At 39.9% G+C, this 16,929-nt stretch overlaps 1 protein-coding gene across 2 annotated transcripts in view; it reads right to left on the bottom strand.

Annotated features, from left to right (window-relative positions):
- Positions 1-8,236: 8,236 nt before the first annotated feature.
- The window catches only part of nptx2a (neuronal pentraxin 2a), a 30,666-nt gene continuing 21,973 nt past the window's right edge, over positions 8,237-16,929 (bottom strand). For both annotated transcript variants that reach the window (XM_079820629.1, XM_079820628.1), the window contains exons 4-5: positions 13,958-14,137; positions 8,237-10,389 (exon numbers count right to left, since the gene is read on the bottom strand). In XM_079820629.1, the coding sequence (XP_079676755.1) occupies positions 10,162-10,389; positions 13,958-14,137 (408 nt within the window). In that variant the 3' untranslated portion in view covers positions 8,237-10,161. The remainder of the gene's footprint in view (positions 10,390-13,957; positions 14,138-16,929) is intronic.

The raw sequence follows: 16,929 nt of genomic DNA on the forward strand, positions 1-16,929 counted from the left end.
GGGGAAGTTGCAGCTGAACCTAACAATAACTCCGTATCTCCCTCATGTCAGTTGTTTTTGTTATTGTTTATGTAATTCTGCCATGTTTCAAGCACTAAAACAATTGCAAAGTGACGCCTTGGGAAAAGGAAACCATGAATTAACGCCAATGACAACCCGAGAGTGCAAATTAAAACAGAGAGCCCCGGAAAAGCACGACCTACATTGCTCTGCTCATAATCTGCAGATTTTTTTTCATTTCCACCGGGCGGATTGCCAAGGCGAGGATTTTGCAGCTGTTGGAAGCAATTTGATCTAAAACAGAGGACTGAAAAAAAAAAAAAAAGCCATTTATGTCTATTCAAGGCTTGTGTAGATGCAAACAAAACAGCACAGCATCTCACTTCCATTATGAGAAGAAAATCAACACGACTTCCCAGAAAACGCATCGTCTGTGTGATCTGAGGAGTGATGCATCAGATAACACAGATTGTCTAGACATGTCCAGAATAGAGACACCTACACGGTCCACAAAACAATTTCATTACAGGTCGTTCCTGGGCTCCGGTAATAATTCACTCCATCAGACTTTGTAAGGTGCTTCACTAAAGCAGTTCAAAGACAAAAAGGTGCAAACTAGAAAGGGTTTAATCCCAAAACCTATGGGGTTTTATATTGACAACTCCTACAGCTATGCCAGCTGTCAAAGAGACATACCAGTTCGAGATATTTCATCATATATTTTATGATCAAGAAATGTAAATTATCTTGAATTTGGCATGAGGAGGTTAGACCAGCGGGCTTAAAAGATATAAGCAAAACAATGGGCCAGAAGGATTGACTGAGACCCCCAAGTGTGTCAGAGGACTATTCAAGCCCCCTAATTAGTGTGCACAATTTCACAACTCTCACAGACTCCCACTGCAGAGGAAAAAGAAAGGAATACAAAAGAAAAAGAATGGATACAGGGGCTGCGCATCTTTGAAAAGCCTCTAAAAGCCTTAAAGCCTCTAAAGCTTTTAATAGAAATTGATATTTCTATTATGATGAACTGAACAGAATATTGCATTAATGTGTCCATTCAACCTCGTTCGAGTGTTCAACCTCGTCCTAGTTTCAATCTCATCACATGACAGATTTGGACAAATAAAATGGGAAAACAATTAATTATGAACTTAATGCTTGCTGAGCTCAGACTGACAGATTGAGAGCAATCAAATTCTGAAACAAAGGCATATTTTTATTTTACTATTAAAATTAAGAGATCAATGATTTATTTAATCAATAAGGAACTTTATAAAATGCCTGGCCCAAAACAAAGTCGGCGTTTGCATCGAAATCTAACGAATCGTGAGATTCATTGGGCCCTATCATACACCCGGCACAATGCAACGGCAGACGCGTCGCAAGTGTTTTTTGCTAGATTCAACCTGACACAGTTGTCATGTTCACGTTCAGCGCCATGTTGTTTAGACTTACGTCTAGGCCTCTGACGTGAACTCACGAAGCACCGCGACGCATGCACGAGAATATGACGTAGCGCCGCCGTTCAGGCATCCAGGAAATGCACACTTTAGCCCCATTTTGAGCACTACGCCAAGACCTAAAGCACGATCAATGTAGAATTCAACAGCTGAGATATGGCGGGTCTTCCTCTGCTTGTAAACAAAGCTCCTCGCTTCTGGGTCATGTGTCAGAACGCTGGCTCTACGTCATATTCTTGCGTATGCGTCGTGAGTTCACGTCTGAGGCCTAGACGTAAGTCGTTTAAAGTCGAATAAAATCGTTATTTTGTTTTGTTTTTGTGCACAAAAACTATTCTCGTCGCTTCATAAAATTATTGTAAAACCACTGTAGTGTGATGGACTTTGTAATGACGTCTTTAGTACCTTTTAAGGGTCTTGAGAGAGGAAATGTCATTGCTGCCAATGGAGGCCTTTCTGAGCCATCGGATTTCAATTAAAATATCTTCATTTGTGTTCCGAGGTCTTACGGGTGTCGAATAGGGATGGGTCGCGATTTTCGAATATTCGATTAGTTATTTAATTATAGGATATCGAATAGTATGTGCGATTATCGTCCAAAAAAATCCCCATGTTGTCGGTGCTGATGTGGTGCTGACGCGTTCATGTAACCAGAGGCGCTGCCAATAACGCTCCTAAAAGCTGCCAGTCAGCTCTCAGGGTGTTTCATACTGGACACGTTTGCTGCGGTCCGAGTCTGATTGTTCCCTCCGCCTCCGCAGTGTTGGTCTGGTTTCACACTCAACTTGAACCCTGGTGCGTTTGCGTTCATCTTACGTCATCACAAACGTGCACGGGCGTGATAGAAAACAGAACGCGGGTCAATTTATTGGGCGTTTTTCAATTAATTTGGTGCTATTATGTGCAGCTGAGTAAACGACACTTGGGTTTACTGTATGTGTGTCGCTTGAAGGCGGCTTTGCTGCTTGCAAACAGACTCTTTTGAGGAGACGGTGAATTGCCATTAATTTGCTGCCCTGATTGCACTCTATGCGCGAAAACACTGCAGGCTCGCTCTCGCGATCGTATCTCAGCTAAATCATCAACACTATCATCTCTTACGTGTATGTTATTGAACTAATGACATTGTAATCGGCTAAAATGCATGCGCTGGTTACTTTCTTCCACAACAAGTGCGCACCCGAGTGCTGTTTGCACATTCACGTGAATCGCGGCTCAGCTCCGAGAGCAACCGAACTCCGGTTGTGTGTTCTCGGGTTTGGTACCTCAGTGCACACCAAGCTCTGTAGGTAAGCTTTCACATTAGCAATTTTTCATGCTAACCGTGCCCCATTCCGAACTAAAATGCCAGAGTAAAAACGCCCTGAGACAACAGAAGAATAATGTCTCACGCGCACGCTGTAGACTTGTGGCATTTATCAGGTAACTTGGGGCGATGTCACATTACAGTCATATGTTTCAGCATGTTACAATAATATGGCTTGAGTTGATATAGCCTATTCCCTAATGAATTAAACAGTTTGTTATCATACAGATTGAGAGTGTGAATGGTCTCTCTCTCTCTCTCTCTCTCTCTCTCTCTCTCTATGTGTGTAGCCTATACATGCGTACATGAGTGCATGCGGGGGAGGAGTTGCGATTTTCGAATAAAAATCGAATAATTCCCAGCGATCTTCGAATATCATTTTTGCTTGAAATGCCCATCCCTAGTGTCGAACGACATGAGGGTCAGTAATTAATGACAGAATTTTCATTTTTGGGTGAACTAACCCTTTAAAGAGCGTGTTTAATGTACGCCTATAGGCGGGCATACACTCAAAGGGACGCACAGCAGCACACAAACATTTTTTTAAATATGAAAAATTAAAGGATTTAAATGTAAAAGATTATTATTGAGTACATAATATAAAACACCTACATGTCATAATGGATAGTCATTGCATGTAGTTGCAGTAATGACGAGCAAGCAGGCATCATTGGACGAGCAGATACGTTTCCTCGCTAGAGAAGCGTTCAGTTTCCTCGCTAGAGAAGCGTTCGAATCCGCCATGGTGCGAGCGCACAACTGGCTTTTAAAGGGAATGGGAGATGAGACTTTAGTTGGTTTATTGCACGTTATGCCCAAAACACACCCTCGTTAACTAATTGAGAGAATAGATACAACCCTTTCAGACCATTCGCTGGGTACGCCAACTGTTTTTCCCATCGTTAAACTAGCAAAAGTGGATTTGGACACACCTCAAGTGCACCTGCGCCATGCACTTTAGACCATGTGCTCAGATCGTTAAAAAAAAGGCCCTTATGGTGCGTTCACACCAGACGCGAATTAAGTGTTAAACGCGAGTGATTTACATGTTAAGGCAATGCAAAGACGCGAATAGACATTCTGCGGCGGCATTCGTGCAAATTGAGCGTTCAGGGCGTTTGTCGCGCAAGTTGAAAAATATAAACTTTAGCGGATATTTGCGCCGGGTTAACCAATCAGGAGCTCGCTCTAGTAGTGACAACAATGAGGACAACACCATATGTGGATACCCGGAGCTGTACGATACATCTTCGTACTTTATAGAAACAGGAATAAAAAGGATCTTTCTTGGAAGAAAGTGAATGAGGAGGTCGGATAGTCTGGTAAGTTGTAAAAATGCTCTTTACTCAATTTGCGCTATATATATATATATATATATATATATATATATATATATATATATATATATATATATATATATATATATATATATATATATATATTGAGACTACAAGCTAGCTAAAGCCGGCAAATTGAGCTTATTTGCCGTATTTTAAAACAATCCATGTCAGCCATTTCGCAACGAGACTGGAGCCGGCTGGCAGAAGCCCCTCCCATGACAAATTCGTGTCTGTTGTGAAGTGAATGTCAAGCGCGAATGAAGCGTGTAAACTTAAAATGTTCAAGCGTCCAACAACTAGCGTGATTTAAGTCGCGTCTGGTGTGAACGCACAGTTAGACTGCAAGTGTGTTCAAACTGTAAAAGATTGAAATATTCCCAGAGGCAGAACTATGTGGTTTTCAGAAGCATTTATTGGGTGAAGAAGGACATTCAACCGTTCCTCCATGCTGAACAACATACCCAGGTTGCTCTGTATGAGAGGAAAGAGATTTTACATTAAACCCATTTTTTTCCTAACTCTTGCCATTTCACACCGTAGTCTAACAATAGGTGCTGAATCCTTGAAAAACCCAGAAAGCACAATTGGTGCTCATAAAAGGCCATTCATTTTCGGACAAAAATATCATGTTACATTCTGAAACAAAATCAGATCAGGTTATAAACAAGTAATCATTTTGCCCTAATGCTGCCTTCAAGTCCTCCTGGGAAGTTTCAACATGTGTGTCTGGAATTCGGGGAGAATAACATAACATCTTTCTCTTTTTCAATTCTCAATAAAGACAGGAAGCTAATGAAACGCAAATGATGCACATTAGGTGTCTAATTGTTGCTTTATCTGTTTATCTGAATACACCACCCAGAATGTATTGCTTTTCTTCATCAACAAAATTATACACATGCAGTGCAGTCAACGTTTACAATTACTTATCATGGCCAACATCAATTAGCGAAGCACCATGATGCTTTAATTCACACCGACTGGAAATTCGGATGTCATCATTATGTCATACATCACTCAACATATGATGATTTCAACAGGACCTGAAGGCAGCATAGCGGACCAAAATTCATTTACATAAGAGATTTTTGTTTCTCTAGGTACATTTATGACACAAAATAGCAGTAGAATACATTCGAATGAAAGAAACATGTTTTATATCATTCCAGTGCATTTCAGTAGAGCAGTAGAGCTCTTGTAGCCCAAATACAAACACGTGTCAACAAGGGAAACACACTAATGCATTATTAGTGTCTATTGTGTAAGATCGCTGCACCACAGTGGATTTCACAGACTTTCATCTGGCCTTTGTGCACAGCAAGTTGGACGATGAAATGAAAACATCCATGTAACACAGCGAGACGGAGTGAGACCGACAGGCCCAGCGGTGCATTTAGACACAGAAAAGATGCCGAGGACCACATTTACATAAAGTGTCCCATATATACTGCACTGCTCTACTTCAACACAAATGTACAAATTGAAGAAGTCGTCATTAATAGATCAAGAACAAATCAAATCAGTAAAGAATCTCCAGTTCAAAACAGCCTGTTTCAGGACCTTTACCCCTCTTTTCTTTTTCTTTTCCTTGACTTTCATTCGCTTTGTGACATAATTTTTACGATATTAAGCACATTTCCCATTTTCAGACGTTTTACTTTAGACTCTTGATTCTCATTCTCAAAGGTGATTCTCTTTATTGGAATTACTGTAATACTGTTTTTATTTCAAATGACTGTAAAATTACTTTTACTAAAAAAAAAAAAAAAAAAGTAGGGGTGTGACGAGACATTTACCTCATGAGACGAGATTTTTGCACAGTATTTTTAAGAAATCCTCAATGACAACTGGAAAAATAGTCTGCAGGTGCATTTTGACATTTTTTAAACTAATCATCATAATCATAATGAATGTCATTTCAGTTGTATGAAATACATTCCGAGTATGAATTATCAAATGCATTGAAAGACAACAATACTCAAGCACTGTAAAAGGCTTCTCTCCTGTATGAGTCTCTTCAGACCTTACTGTACATGAATTATGAGCTTCCAGAACTTTTGTCTGAGGCTATGTGTGTGACCTCTTAATTCAACTCCCGTTCACAAACTGAACGTAGAAATAAGAACAGTAGAAATAACAAAAATAAATAACTCTCTCAATACTCAAAGTCCAAACAGAGAGCAAAACAGAGACCAGAGCTATGAGGTGGTTCTAACTACACAGCCCAAATGGTGCAATATGGCACTAAAAGTGGTTCTTGCTCGTAATCATAGGGGAACCACTTCTGGTGCTATATAACACCGTATCTTAACATGTTCTGTATATGGTAGCGGTGCTATATAGCACCTCAGCCAAAGAACCGCTGAAGAACCACTGAAGCACCAAGATTAGTGCACTATACAGCACTTAAAGTGGTTCCCCTATGATTACGAGCCAAAGAACCACTTTTAGTGCCATATAGCACCATTTTTTTTAGAGTGCAGCATAAGATAGCTTTGGTATTGGGAGACAGGCTATTATATGTCATTTACTTTTGTTTTCGATTCGCGAACGCAGGCATTCTTACCCCTTTTCCACCAAGTCAGTGCTAGAGCTAGTTCAGAGCCAGAGCTAGTCCCAGTTCATAGTTGGTTCGACTGAGGAGCTTTCTAAGAACCGTTTGCTTTTCCACCTGCTGAGAGCCACAACAGAGCCAGGTCTTACGTCACTGTATACGTCTCATCTTTTCTCAGCAACGCTAGCGAAGCAGCGGCAGTGTTGCCAAGTCCGTGGTTTTGCCGCGGGATGTTTTTTCATGTCCGCGGGATAAAGTGGCCCCAATTATGTGATATTTAGCCCCGGGAATGAGAATTTTAGTAGGCAACCATGCCAAAAAACACATATTTTACCCCCAAATGTGATTTTTACCGGGGAATCCCCCCCCTGAAACGCGATTGGGCTTGTTTTGAGTAGCAATTGGGTGGGTTTTGTTGTGAAAACCTGGCAACCCTGGGCAGCGGGAAACACAAACACACCAGGCTTGTTCGAGATGCATCGGCACTGCGCAGACCGATCCACGTATGATATATATATATATTATAAAAACGCATGAGTGAATCAGAAGCATAAGGAGTCATATGCTCTCGCTGGACTCGTTGTCATACAGCGATCGGTCTCTGCACAGCACCGCTGCGAACAAGCCTTCCATCAACAATGCAAACGTTGCGTTGCTATTGATTCACATGGCTTTACGATCCTACATCGGCATCAAAACACAACAAAAACACAGCGAATCCAACGCATTCATGCAGTTCGCCTTAATTTGTATAGACGGAGATTACAAACGAGCAGCAGCTGTTAGCTCCATTAGCTGCTATTTCAACAACGGCGGATCTCAAGTTTGTGTTGGTCTTGTTGACCCCGCCCCCAGCGCCTGACGTAATCGGTTCTTACTTCTAGCCCAGCAATGTTTTGGTGCTACTTAAGAACCACTTTTCCTGGCTCGGAGCTGGGGCTTTGGGTGTGGAAACACAAAGAACCGATTTGAAACTAGGCTCTGGCTCCGATCTAGCTCTAGCTCTGCTTTGGTGGAAAAGGGGTATCTGTGATAGGGAGTGGCGGTGCTAAGCGCGCATTCTACAAGATAAAACCACTTTTTTTCAGACCAAGTACAAGTACTTACATTTGGGAACTTGTCGATACGGAGTACAGAGAGAAGTACTTAATACCATTACAGTTCTTCTAACAATGTTTTATTTTCATCAGATGTTTTTCACTTTCTGACTGCAACAAAGTAAATATACAAATTGATGATGTTGCTGACATTTTAACTCTAGAACCGCCACGGGGTAAAATTTACCCATGGCTGTTTTTCAAATGTACAGAACAGATTTCCAATAAAATATCCAAGTCTCCCAGTCACTGACTTTTACTAAAACTGTGTTATGTACAATTCCCTGTTGTTAAAAATTGTTTAGATAAAACCAGATTTAAAAACAGGGCATTTATACCTATAAGCGCCAGCGGGTCAAATTTACCCCTATATAATTCCTCTATTTTCGCGTTGTGTTTGAGCAACTCGTCGGCACCTTGGAAAATACTAGTCGTTAACATATTTTTTTTGGCAAATTTGCTTTATATTTTTTTTTACAAAGGCTATGTTTAAATTACCATCGTGTTAATGTTATATCTTGAAATTAATATATTTATTCTGAAAAGTGTATATCTGCAGCAAAACAAAATCATTTAATTTGACCTCAGGTTTTGCATGCGTTGGTTTTCTCTGGCGCTCGCGGCGACTTCAGAGAAATCTCCACTAGGGTGAGGGAGGATTTTGAAAGCTTACACAAAACTTTACCGTTTTCTTCTATGTCGTGTCAAATTAGTATAACAATTAAGCTTGCTTAGGCTTGTTATACTACCGGGGTTTTACTATTCATTGCGTACTTTGCGGTTATATTATCTTTTGTCACATCGCACGCCGCTCGCGTTTGGTGTTAGACATTTATCAGACACTCTATCAGGCTCTGTTGTGCACAAATCCTGTGTATGTAAACGAGGCTGTGGCATATTCTATGCTAATTTCACCCTCACGCTCCGTCATGGCGATATCGCGAGACAGCTTTTTCACTCGTCACAGTTTAATCTCGTGGCATGAGATCTCGTCACACCCCTGTCAAAAAGCGAACAAATAAATGAAACAAATACTACCAGTACTAGTACATAAACAGCCGTGGTTATGTTCTGTAATGTGGACTTTTATTTTGACATTCTGTTCAGTTTTCTTTAGTTCCTGTTTCTTTGCTCTGTTTAGTTTCTTTTTTCATTGGTTTCTGATTATGGAAACGCTTAATTGCCATGAAAACAATTTTACAATGCAAAAGAAAGAGAGCTAAAAACAAAAATGAAAGAAATAGGCCTAACTTTCTTCTGCAAAATAAAATTTCAGTTTTTTTTTTTCAGAAGTAAAGATTGCCTGGGCATGTTTTTGACAGGTTTCGTGAGATTCACCCATTTGTAGCATCAGACTGTCAGATAAATCAAACTTCCCGACATTCATGTGCTTTAAACAAGTGCAAGTGCTGTCAACCTCATTAGCGCCTATCAGTATTTCTGTTCCATCTCCAGAGAAAATAGACTAATTTCCCCCCCCTCAGTGCTTTGTTCAAGGGTCTAAACAGGTAATTTAAAAAACCCTGACACAATATAACACGTATAAAAGAAAGAAAAAAAAGTATAACACACATCCCCCGTATAGTTCTCATTTCTCATAACACCATGTCAAAATCCTTCAGAAATATTTCAAAGACACCACATGTTAAATTTGGAATTCATAAACTGAATGAAATCAAACGAGCTTCATCGGGTGAAGCCCTTCAGCCAGACCGCCTGTCCCGCAGTCAGACCTTCCCCTGGGGGCTTCTGAGAGCTACGGGTCAGACTTTGGCAGCTTTGCTACTTTAAGGTTTCTGGATGTCAGATCTGCTCAAGATGGCAGAAGATTTTTTTTTTTAAATGTGAACGTTCCCTCAACTAATCGTTGGACCACAGATTCCGCCTGAGTGCCTCTCCATATGGGCAAAGTCACAGACTAGAACTATGCACTTTATTTTTCCCCCCAGTGGAATGAAGGGCATCAACATATACACAACATGACAAAAGCTCAAAGCAAAAATGGCAACAAATCCATCTTTTACAGTAGATCTTAAAATACCCATAAGTTTGTGGAGAGAAAACATTTTTGAAGGACGCAACACAGAGAAAAGCATATATATAATATCAACAAGAAAGTTTTCCTTCAGCTAGAGTCGCAAATACTCTATTCTGACCTTGAATGTGCAGACTAATTTTTTTATTTTTTATTATTTTTATTATTCATCAGTCACTTTAGTCATTGGTCAGGCTGACAGCAAAGTCTCAACAAACATAAAGCAGAATAGAGGACGAAATAATCCATTGTGTGAAAATATGTAAACATGTGTTTCTGTCTTTGTCTCTCTGTAAGTTCGCAGAGCAATATTGGGACGTGTGTTACCTCTATAACGAGAACGCTTCCAAACTGACAGACGAGTCCTTAGGAATCAAAGAGACGGTCTTCACAAATCTCCAGTGCTGCTTTTGTGGCACCGCCAAATACCTCCACGTTGGTATCGACCCACGGCACCACGTTGCCAGGCATGTAGGCGGAGCAGTTGGCCATAGCAGAGATGTCTATAGGACGCAGGACTCTGTCCCACATGTTGAAGTGGCTTAACTCTCCTACGAAAGCTTGAGTGGCATCAAATCTCCCACCTACGATGTCCTGTGGAAAAACAGTAGTCAATCACAAGTATAGTGGTTAGTGAGGTTATCTTGTTTACCTAGCTTTTTTTTATTTTTATATAGATTTTAGTACTGTTAACCCCTTAACTGTCACCCCCCCCCCCTTTTGAGAATACAAGTGAAACTGCACTTTCCAAATTTAAAGGGCTGTATAGACCTAAGTTTGGTCTTGTTTTAAAGAAGACACTCGGCAGATTATTGCTGAAGTGAAAGCAATTCAAAATATAAAAGTATGAAAAAGTTATGGAAGTTTAAATTTACTGTAAATAAAAAATACTGTACTAAATATTTATTTTATTTTATATACAGTGAGGAAAATAAGTATTTGAACACCCTGCTATTTTGCAAGTTCTCCCACTTAGAAATCATGGAGGGGTCTGAAATTGTCATCGTAGGTGCATGTCCACTGTGAGAGACATAATCTAAAAAAAAAAATCCAGAAATCACAAATGTATGATTTTTTAACTATTTATTTGTATGATACAGCTGCAAATAAGTATTTGAACACCTGAGAAAATCTAAATGTTAATATTTGGTACAGTAGCCTTTGTTTGCAATTACAGAGGTCAAACGTTTCCTGTAGTTTTTCACCAGGTTTGCACTGCAGGAGGGATTTTGGCCCACTCCTCCACACAGATCTTCTCTAGATCAGTCAGGTTTCTGGCCTGTCGCTGAGAAACACGGAGTTTGAGCTCCCTCCAAAGATTCCCTATCGGGTTTAGGTCTGGAGACTGGCTAGGCCACGCCAGAACCTTGATATGCTTCTTACAGAGCCACTCCTTGGTTCTCCTGGCTGTGTGCTTCGGGTCATTGTCATGTTGGAAGACCCAGCCTCGACCCATCTTCAATGCTCTAACTAAGGGAAGGAGGTTGTTCCCCAAAATCTCGCAATACATGGCCCCGGTCATCCTCTCCTTAATACAGTGCAGTCGCCCTGTCCCATGTGCAGAAAAACACCCCCAAAGCATGATGCTACCACCCCCATGCTTCACAGTAGGGATGGTGTTCTTGGGATGGTACTCATCATTCTTCTTCCTCCAAACACGTTTAGTGGAATTATGACCTGCATTGTGGTCTCATCTGACCACACGACTTTCTCCCATGACTCCTCTGGATCATCCAAATGGTCATTGGCAAACTTAAGACGGGCCTGGACATGTGCTGGTTTAAGCAGGGGAAACTTCCGTGCCATGCATGGTTTCAAACCATGACGTCTTAGTGTATTACCAACAGTAACCTTGGAAACGGTGGTCCCAGCTCTTTTCAGGTCATTGACCAGCTCCTCCCGTGTAGTTCTGGGCTGATTTCTCACCTTTCTTAGGATCATTGAGACCCCACGAGGTGAGATCTTGCATGGAGCCCCAGTCCGAGGAAGACTGTCAGTCATGTTTAGCTTCTTCCATTTTCTAATGATTGCTCCTACAGTGGACCTTTTTTCACCAAGCTGCTTGGCAATTTCCCTGTAGCCCTTTCCAGCCTTGTGGAGGTGTACAAATTTGTCTCTAGTGTCTTTGGACAGCTCTTTGGTCTTGGCCATGTTAGTAGTTGGATTCTTACTGATTGTATGGGGTGGACAGGTGTCTTTATGCAGCTAACGACCTCAGACAGGTGCATCTTATTTAGGATAATAAATGGAGTGGAGGTGGACATTTTAAAGGCAGACTAACAGGTCTTTGAGGGTCAGAATTCTAGCTGATAGACAGGTGTTCAAATACTTATTTGCAGCTGTATCATTCAAATAAATAGTTACAAAATCATACATTGTGATTTTTGGATTTTTTTTTTTTAGATTTTGTCTCTCACAGTGGACATGCACCTACGATGACAATTTCAGACCCCTCCATGATTTCTAAGTGGGAAAACTTGCAAAATAGCAGGGTGTTCAAATACTTATTTTCCTCACTGTATGTCGAAGCCTGAGAAGCCAAGTTCATTCTGATTAAACTTCCAGTTAAGATCAATTAATCAACAAATCACTGGAGTATTACTGTGGAAAGCCCTTTTACAGTGATTATTCACCTATTGGATTTCCTCCATTGTGTCCCATCAGGCATGATCTATGAGTCTGATTACCACACCTTTCCTTGTTATGCACCAAATGTAACACTCAGGAGAATATTCAAAACCCTAACATAAGCATTAGATTCAGTGTCTTCAAGTAAAGATACGATCACATTTACAGTTGTTTGGCAAATTTTCACAGGTCCAGTCATTTTAAAAGTAATACTAGTATTTCGTATTTCGTCAACAAATCATTGTTGAGGCAACCCACTAATTGGTTGATTTTGAAAACATGTAACTCTGCGAAATTCTGTGTTTTGCAAAGCTATCAATAACTGGGAACCAGAAGCTCTGATCCAAACCCTAGCCTCGCTGTTTACTGTCTACTTAGGCTTAGCAGCTAACCGTCTAATGCTAACTGATGGAACCTTATCAGTTACTACACTGAAATCCTCTTCATGGGGAATTTTGCTAAGACTTTAAGTTATTTGAAATGTCTACATACTTTGTAGCTAGCTGTCTGAATAATAACACATTTAGTGTAACGCTACAGACATTTGAAGGCAACTCCAAAACAAAACTGGTGACTCGAAAAAGCTGAATGCCGCTTGAGATGAGTGATTAAAAAAGCATTAAATTCAGAGGGTAAAATCCTGTAGATTTGCTATAATACATGGTTTATTCCAGGCTCTGCATTTCTTGGTCAGACTCAAAGCCTGATGCTTTGGCTGTAGTGGGACTGTTTCCATTGGTGGAGAAAAAAATACACAAACTAACTGCATTTTTTAGAGTGTGTAGCTTTGTAGAGTATGCCAAGTAATGCCAAGCACATGGGATCAATCCTCAGGGGACTGAATCAAAATGAGATCGTATAAATGTAGCTTGCATGGACTGCCAAAAGCAGTAAAAGTGAATTTGATGAATTCTGTGATGTTGTGTGGCATTAGTTGGGAGGTTTCACACTAAAACAATCCATTTGTTTTGAAAAAAAATACAGAAATCTATATGATAATATCAACATTTAAAAAATGGCTACACAAATAAAATCAACTTTTGCATGTACGCTAACTGCCAATCCCTAGGAACAATAAAGTTAGTGTCTGGTACCCCTTTACTCTTAAAAATAAAGGTGTTTTATTGACATCTATGGTTTGTGTCATTTATGAATTCTAAAACATCAACACTGTTATTTTCCCCGTTTATTACCCTGAAGCTGCTTTGAAACAATCTGAATTGTATAAAGCGCTATATAAATAAATGTGACTTGACCCAGCTAAGAGCTATTACTCTATCAATTTGATCTATTTAGGTCACAGATTGTGCCTTTTCAATGTGCTCAATTATCAGAATAGGTGACCAGCAGATTAAGTGTCGCATTTTGTGTGCCTGCTATCTGTGTCACATGATGTAACACTTCTCTCAATAAGTCCCTGAGCTCGCAGAGATGCTGAGAGGTGACGTCTTCTCATCATCGCGTGTGAAGACTTATTATTATCGTTGCATGTGTTCCTCGTGAGGGATCAGCTCTCTTACGTCCTCTCTCTCACCTGTTCTTGGCCCAGTATAATGACTCCTCCAGGTTTAATTGGGTGCCAGGGGGCCAAGTTCTCTCCGGTCCCTAGTCTCTCTCCATCCTGATAGGCCTCCCAGAAGCCATCTCTGGTTGTCCAGGTGATGCAGATGTGATGCCAGCGCCCGTCACTGACGGAGAGTGGAAGCTGAGTAACCTGTGACAGAAAGGACAAAACCGTTGGGGGTTATTACTGTGCAAACCGATCCTAAAAAGTGCATATTGTAGAGGAAGTAACCACAGTAATTCTTCACTACAGATCAATGATGACTTCCAACGTTCGTATGCAGTAGGGTGACGATTTTGTGGTTGCTAAGGTTGTTCTGGGTGGTTGTCCATGCCAAAAGAGTACAACCCTCAAGTCCTTACAATACATTGGTCCCTAGATATGGCTCAAGTCCTTCCTTAAATGCAAGTCTGATTGCTTACAACTAGGGCTGGGCAAATTAACGCGTTAACGCGGGCGATTCATTTTTTCAGCTTAACGCATTAAAAACATTTAACGCAAATAACGCAGCGTCCGTTTTTATATCCATTTTTGCTTAGCGTTACATGATCATCACGCTCTTATTCATGTAAATGCTTCCAAGCGCGACAAGACACTGGAGAACGCGCTGTATGCCAATGTCCTGTCTATATGTGTGTGTGTGTGTGTGTGTGTGTGTGTGTGTGTCAGTGTCCTGTCTGTGTGGATGCGTCTCATGTCAGCTAATCAAGGGACACACACACACACTCGACGCATAGATAGACTCGCGTCAGTTTCCTGCTCACATCGAGTTCTCTTTTGCTCTTGAACAAACAATAACACAGAGGATTTTTGAGTATTCTCATATTAGGAGTCATAAATTAGTTCAATAACGTCTTAAATGAACTTTAAAGAGTTGTGAGGAAATGAGATGCGCGGGACAGCGCGTGAGATCCGCGGCTGTTCTTAAAGTGACAGGAGCATCGATGATGCCTGTCATTAATGTCCATCAAAGAACAACAGGAACAGAGAAAATAGTAGCTTTAATGATGATTAATCTATATTTCATTTATTATTTATGCAGGTAAGAAAGGTGTTTGATAACTATTACATTTCTGTATATGTATAACAGGGAAGGCACAGGTAAATATAAAATTTTTTATTTTGGGTTTATGTAAAGATTGTTTTAAGTTCACTTAAATTAAAAGTTGTTTTTTTAAAGCCTAATAAATGTTGAAATTGGGAGCTTTCAGTTATACTGTAATGTAACGTCATTCATGTTTCATAGAGACATCAGTGATACTGGCCTTCATTCATAAAAAGATGCAATTACAACACATATTTAAAATATGCTGTCTTTAAATTGTTTATACATTAATTTGGAGAGTAACTGAAATTATTAAAATATCGAAATATTAAAAACTTAAAACATTAAAAACTTGCGCTTAATCACGATTAATTACAGAAAAAAAATGTGATTAATTAGTTAATTTTTTTAATCGATGCCCAGCACTACTTAGAACTTTAATATCACATCTAGGGGAGGGCGATATTTAGAGAAAAATATATATGGAAAAAAGTTGTACTGGTGATTACAGCTGGTAGGCAGCAGCATTTATTAGTGCAAACAAAATGAAGGGCATTTTCCATCCTTTTCCATGACAGAATACTTCATTCCAAGTGTAAATCTATTGTCATAAGGTGGCAGCAGCAGCACAGCACAAGTCAAATGTAAAAAATAAAGTAGTGTTTTCACTGGAAATCTTAAGTTAAAGTATAACATGACTCCTTAACATTTTATTTTAACAATAACTAAAGTAATGTATGCCATGGTCTGTCTGAATATTGGATTCTGATACGGTACATGTCGTTTCAAATCAGATGAATCACCGTTCTATGTCAATGCGCTGTTTTCATTGACGCGCGCACACACAAACACACACACAGGCCTACGTCACTTGCATACAGAGAGCCGAGATCGCACTGCGTATTCAGGAGCACAGAGACTTGTTATCAATGCTGCCCCAAGACTTTTAGCAATAAAAAAGCTACTTGATCACTATATTCTCTCTCTTTCTCTCTCTCTCTCGCTCTCTAGATAGCCTAATTAGTTCATATAAATGCTATGATTCATTCATTCAAATAAATGTAATCTTACGGACTACTTTATCTCTGTGTCCGATTCAAAGCGGGCAGAATGCTGGATTTAATGGGCCGTAAATAACCGTCCGGTCAAATATTGTGCTGCAAACATCAATAACACCTTTAAGTTGTCAATGTTGTGTCAGTTTTCAAGAGGTCTGACCTCTTGTAACCGAGTAGCTCCCTATTTAGGTACTTAATCGTCATTGGAGGCTGACATGCTGCTCTTACTCTCAGAGAGGTATTGTTGTTGTGCGCGCTAGGGAACGTAAATGCGCCATACGTCATTGCATTGCTATTTCGTTGATATCGCGAGATGACACTTTTTTATTATGTAAAAAATTATACCAGTGTTATCGTGGACAGTATGACATGGCACACCCCTAATCACATCTTTCAGCAAGGTGTTATACACCAAATATAATACTCAGTTTTTTTTTTTAATCTAGTCATTTCAATAGGAATCCACTCAATCTGGAATATCATATGAGGGCAAAAAAGTTCCCAACGCTAATTTTTTGCAACAGGTTATTTTCTTGTTTGTTAATGCGAAGCTGCTTTGAAACAATCTGCATTGTATAAAGGGCTATATAAATAAATGTTACTAAACTTGAATTGTCAATAGACAACAAACCTTTTTGCCTGATGATTTTTCCTGAACGAAATTCAATGATCAAGTCAGTAAAATGATCTGATCTATCACTGCTGCATAAAGGTTAAAGGGATAGTTCACCCAAAAATGAAAATTAGCCCATGATTTACTAACCCGCAAGTCATCCTAGGTGTAAATGACATTCTTCTTTCAGACAAATAAAATCTGAGTTCTATTACAAAAGTCCAGG

The sequence above is a fragment of the Gobio gobio genome (genome assembly GCF_949357685.1).
Source record: "Gobio gobio genome assembly, chromosome: 1".
NCBI classification, from domain to species: domain Eukaryota; kingdom Metazoa; phylum Chordata; class Actinopteri; order Cypriniformes; family Gobionidae; genus Gobio; species Gobio gobio.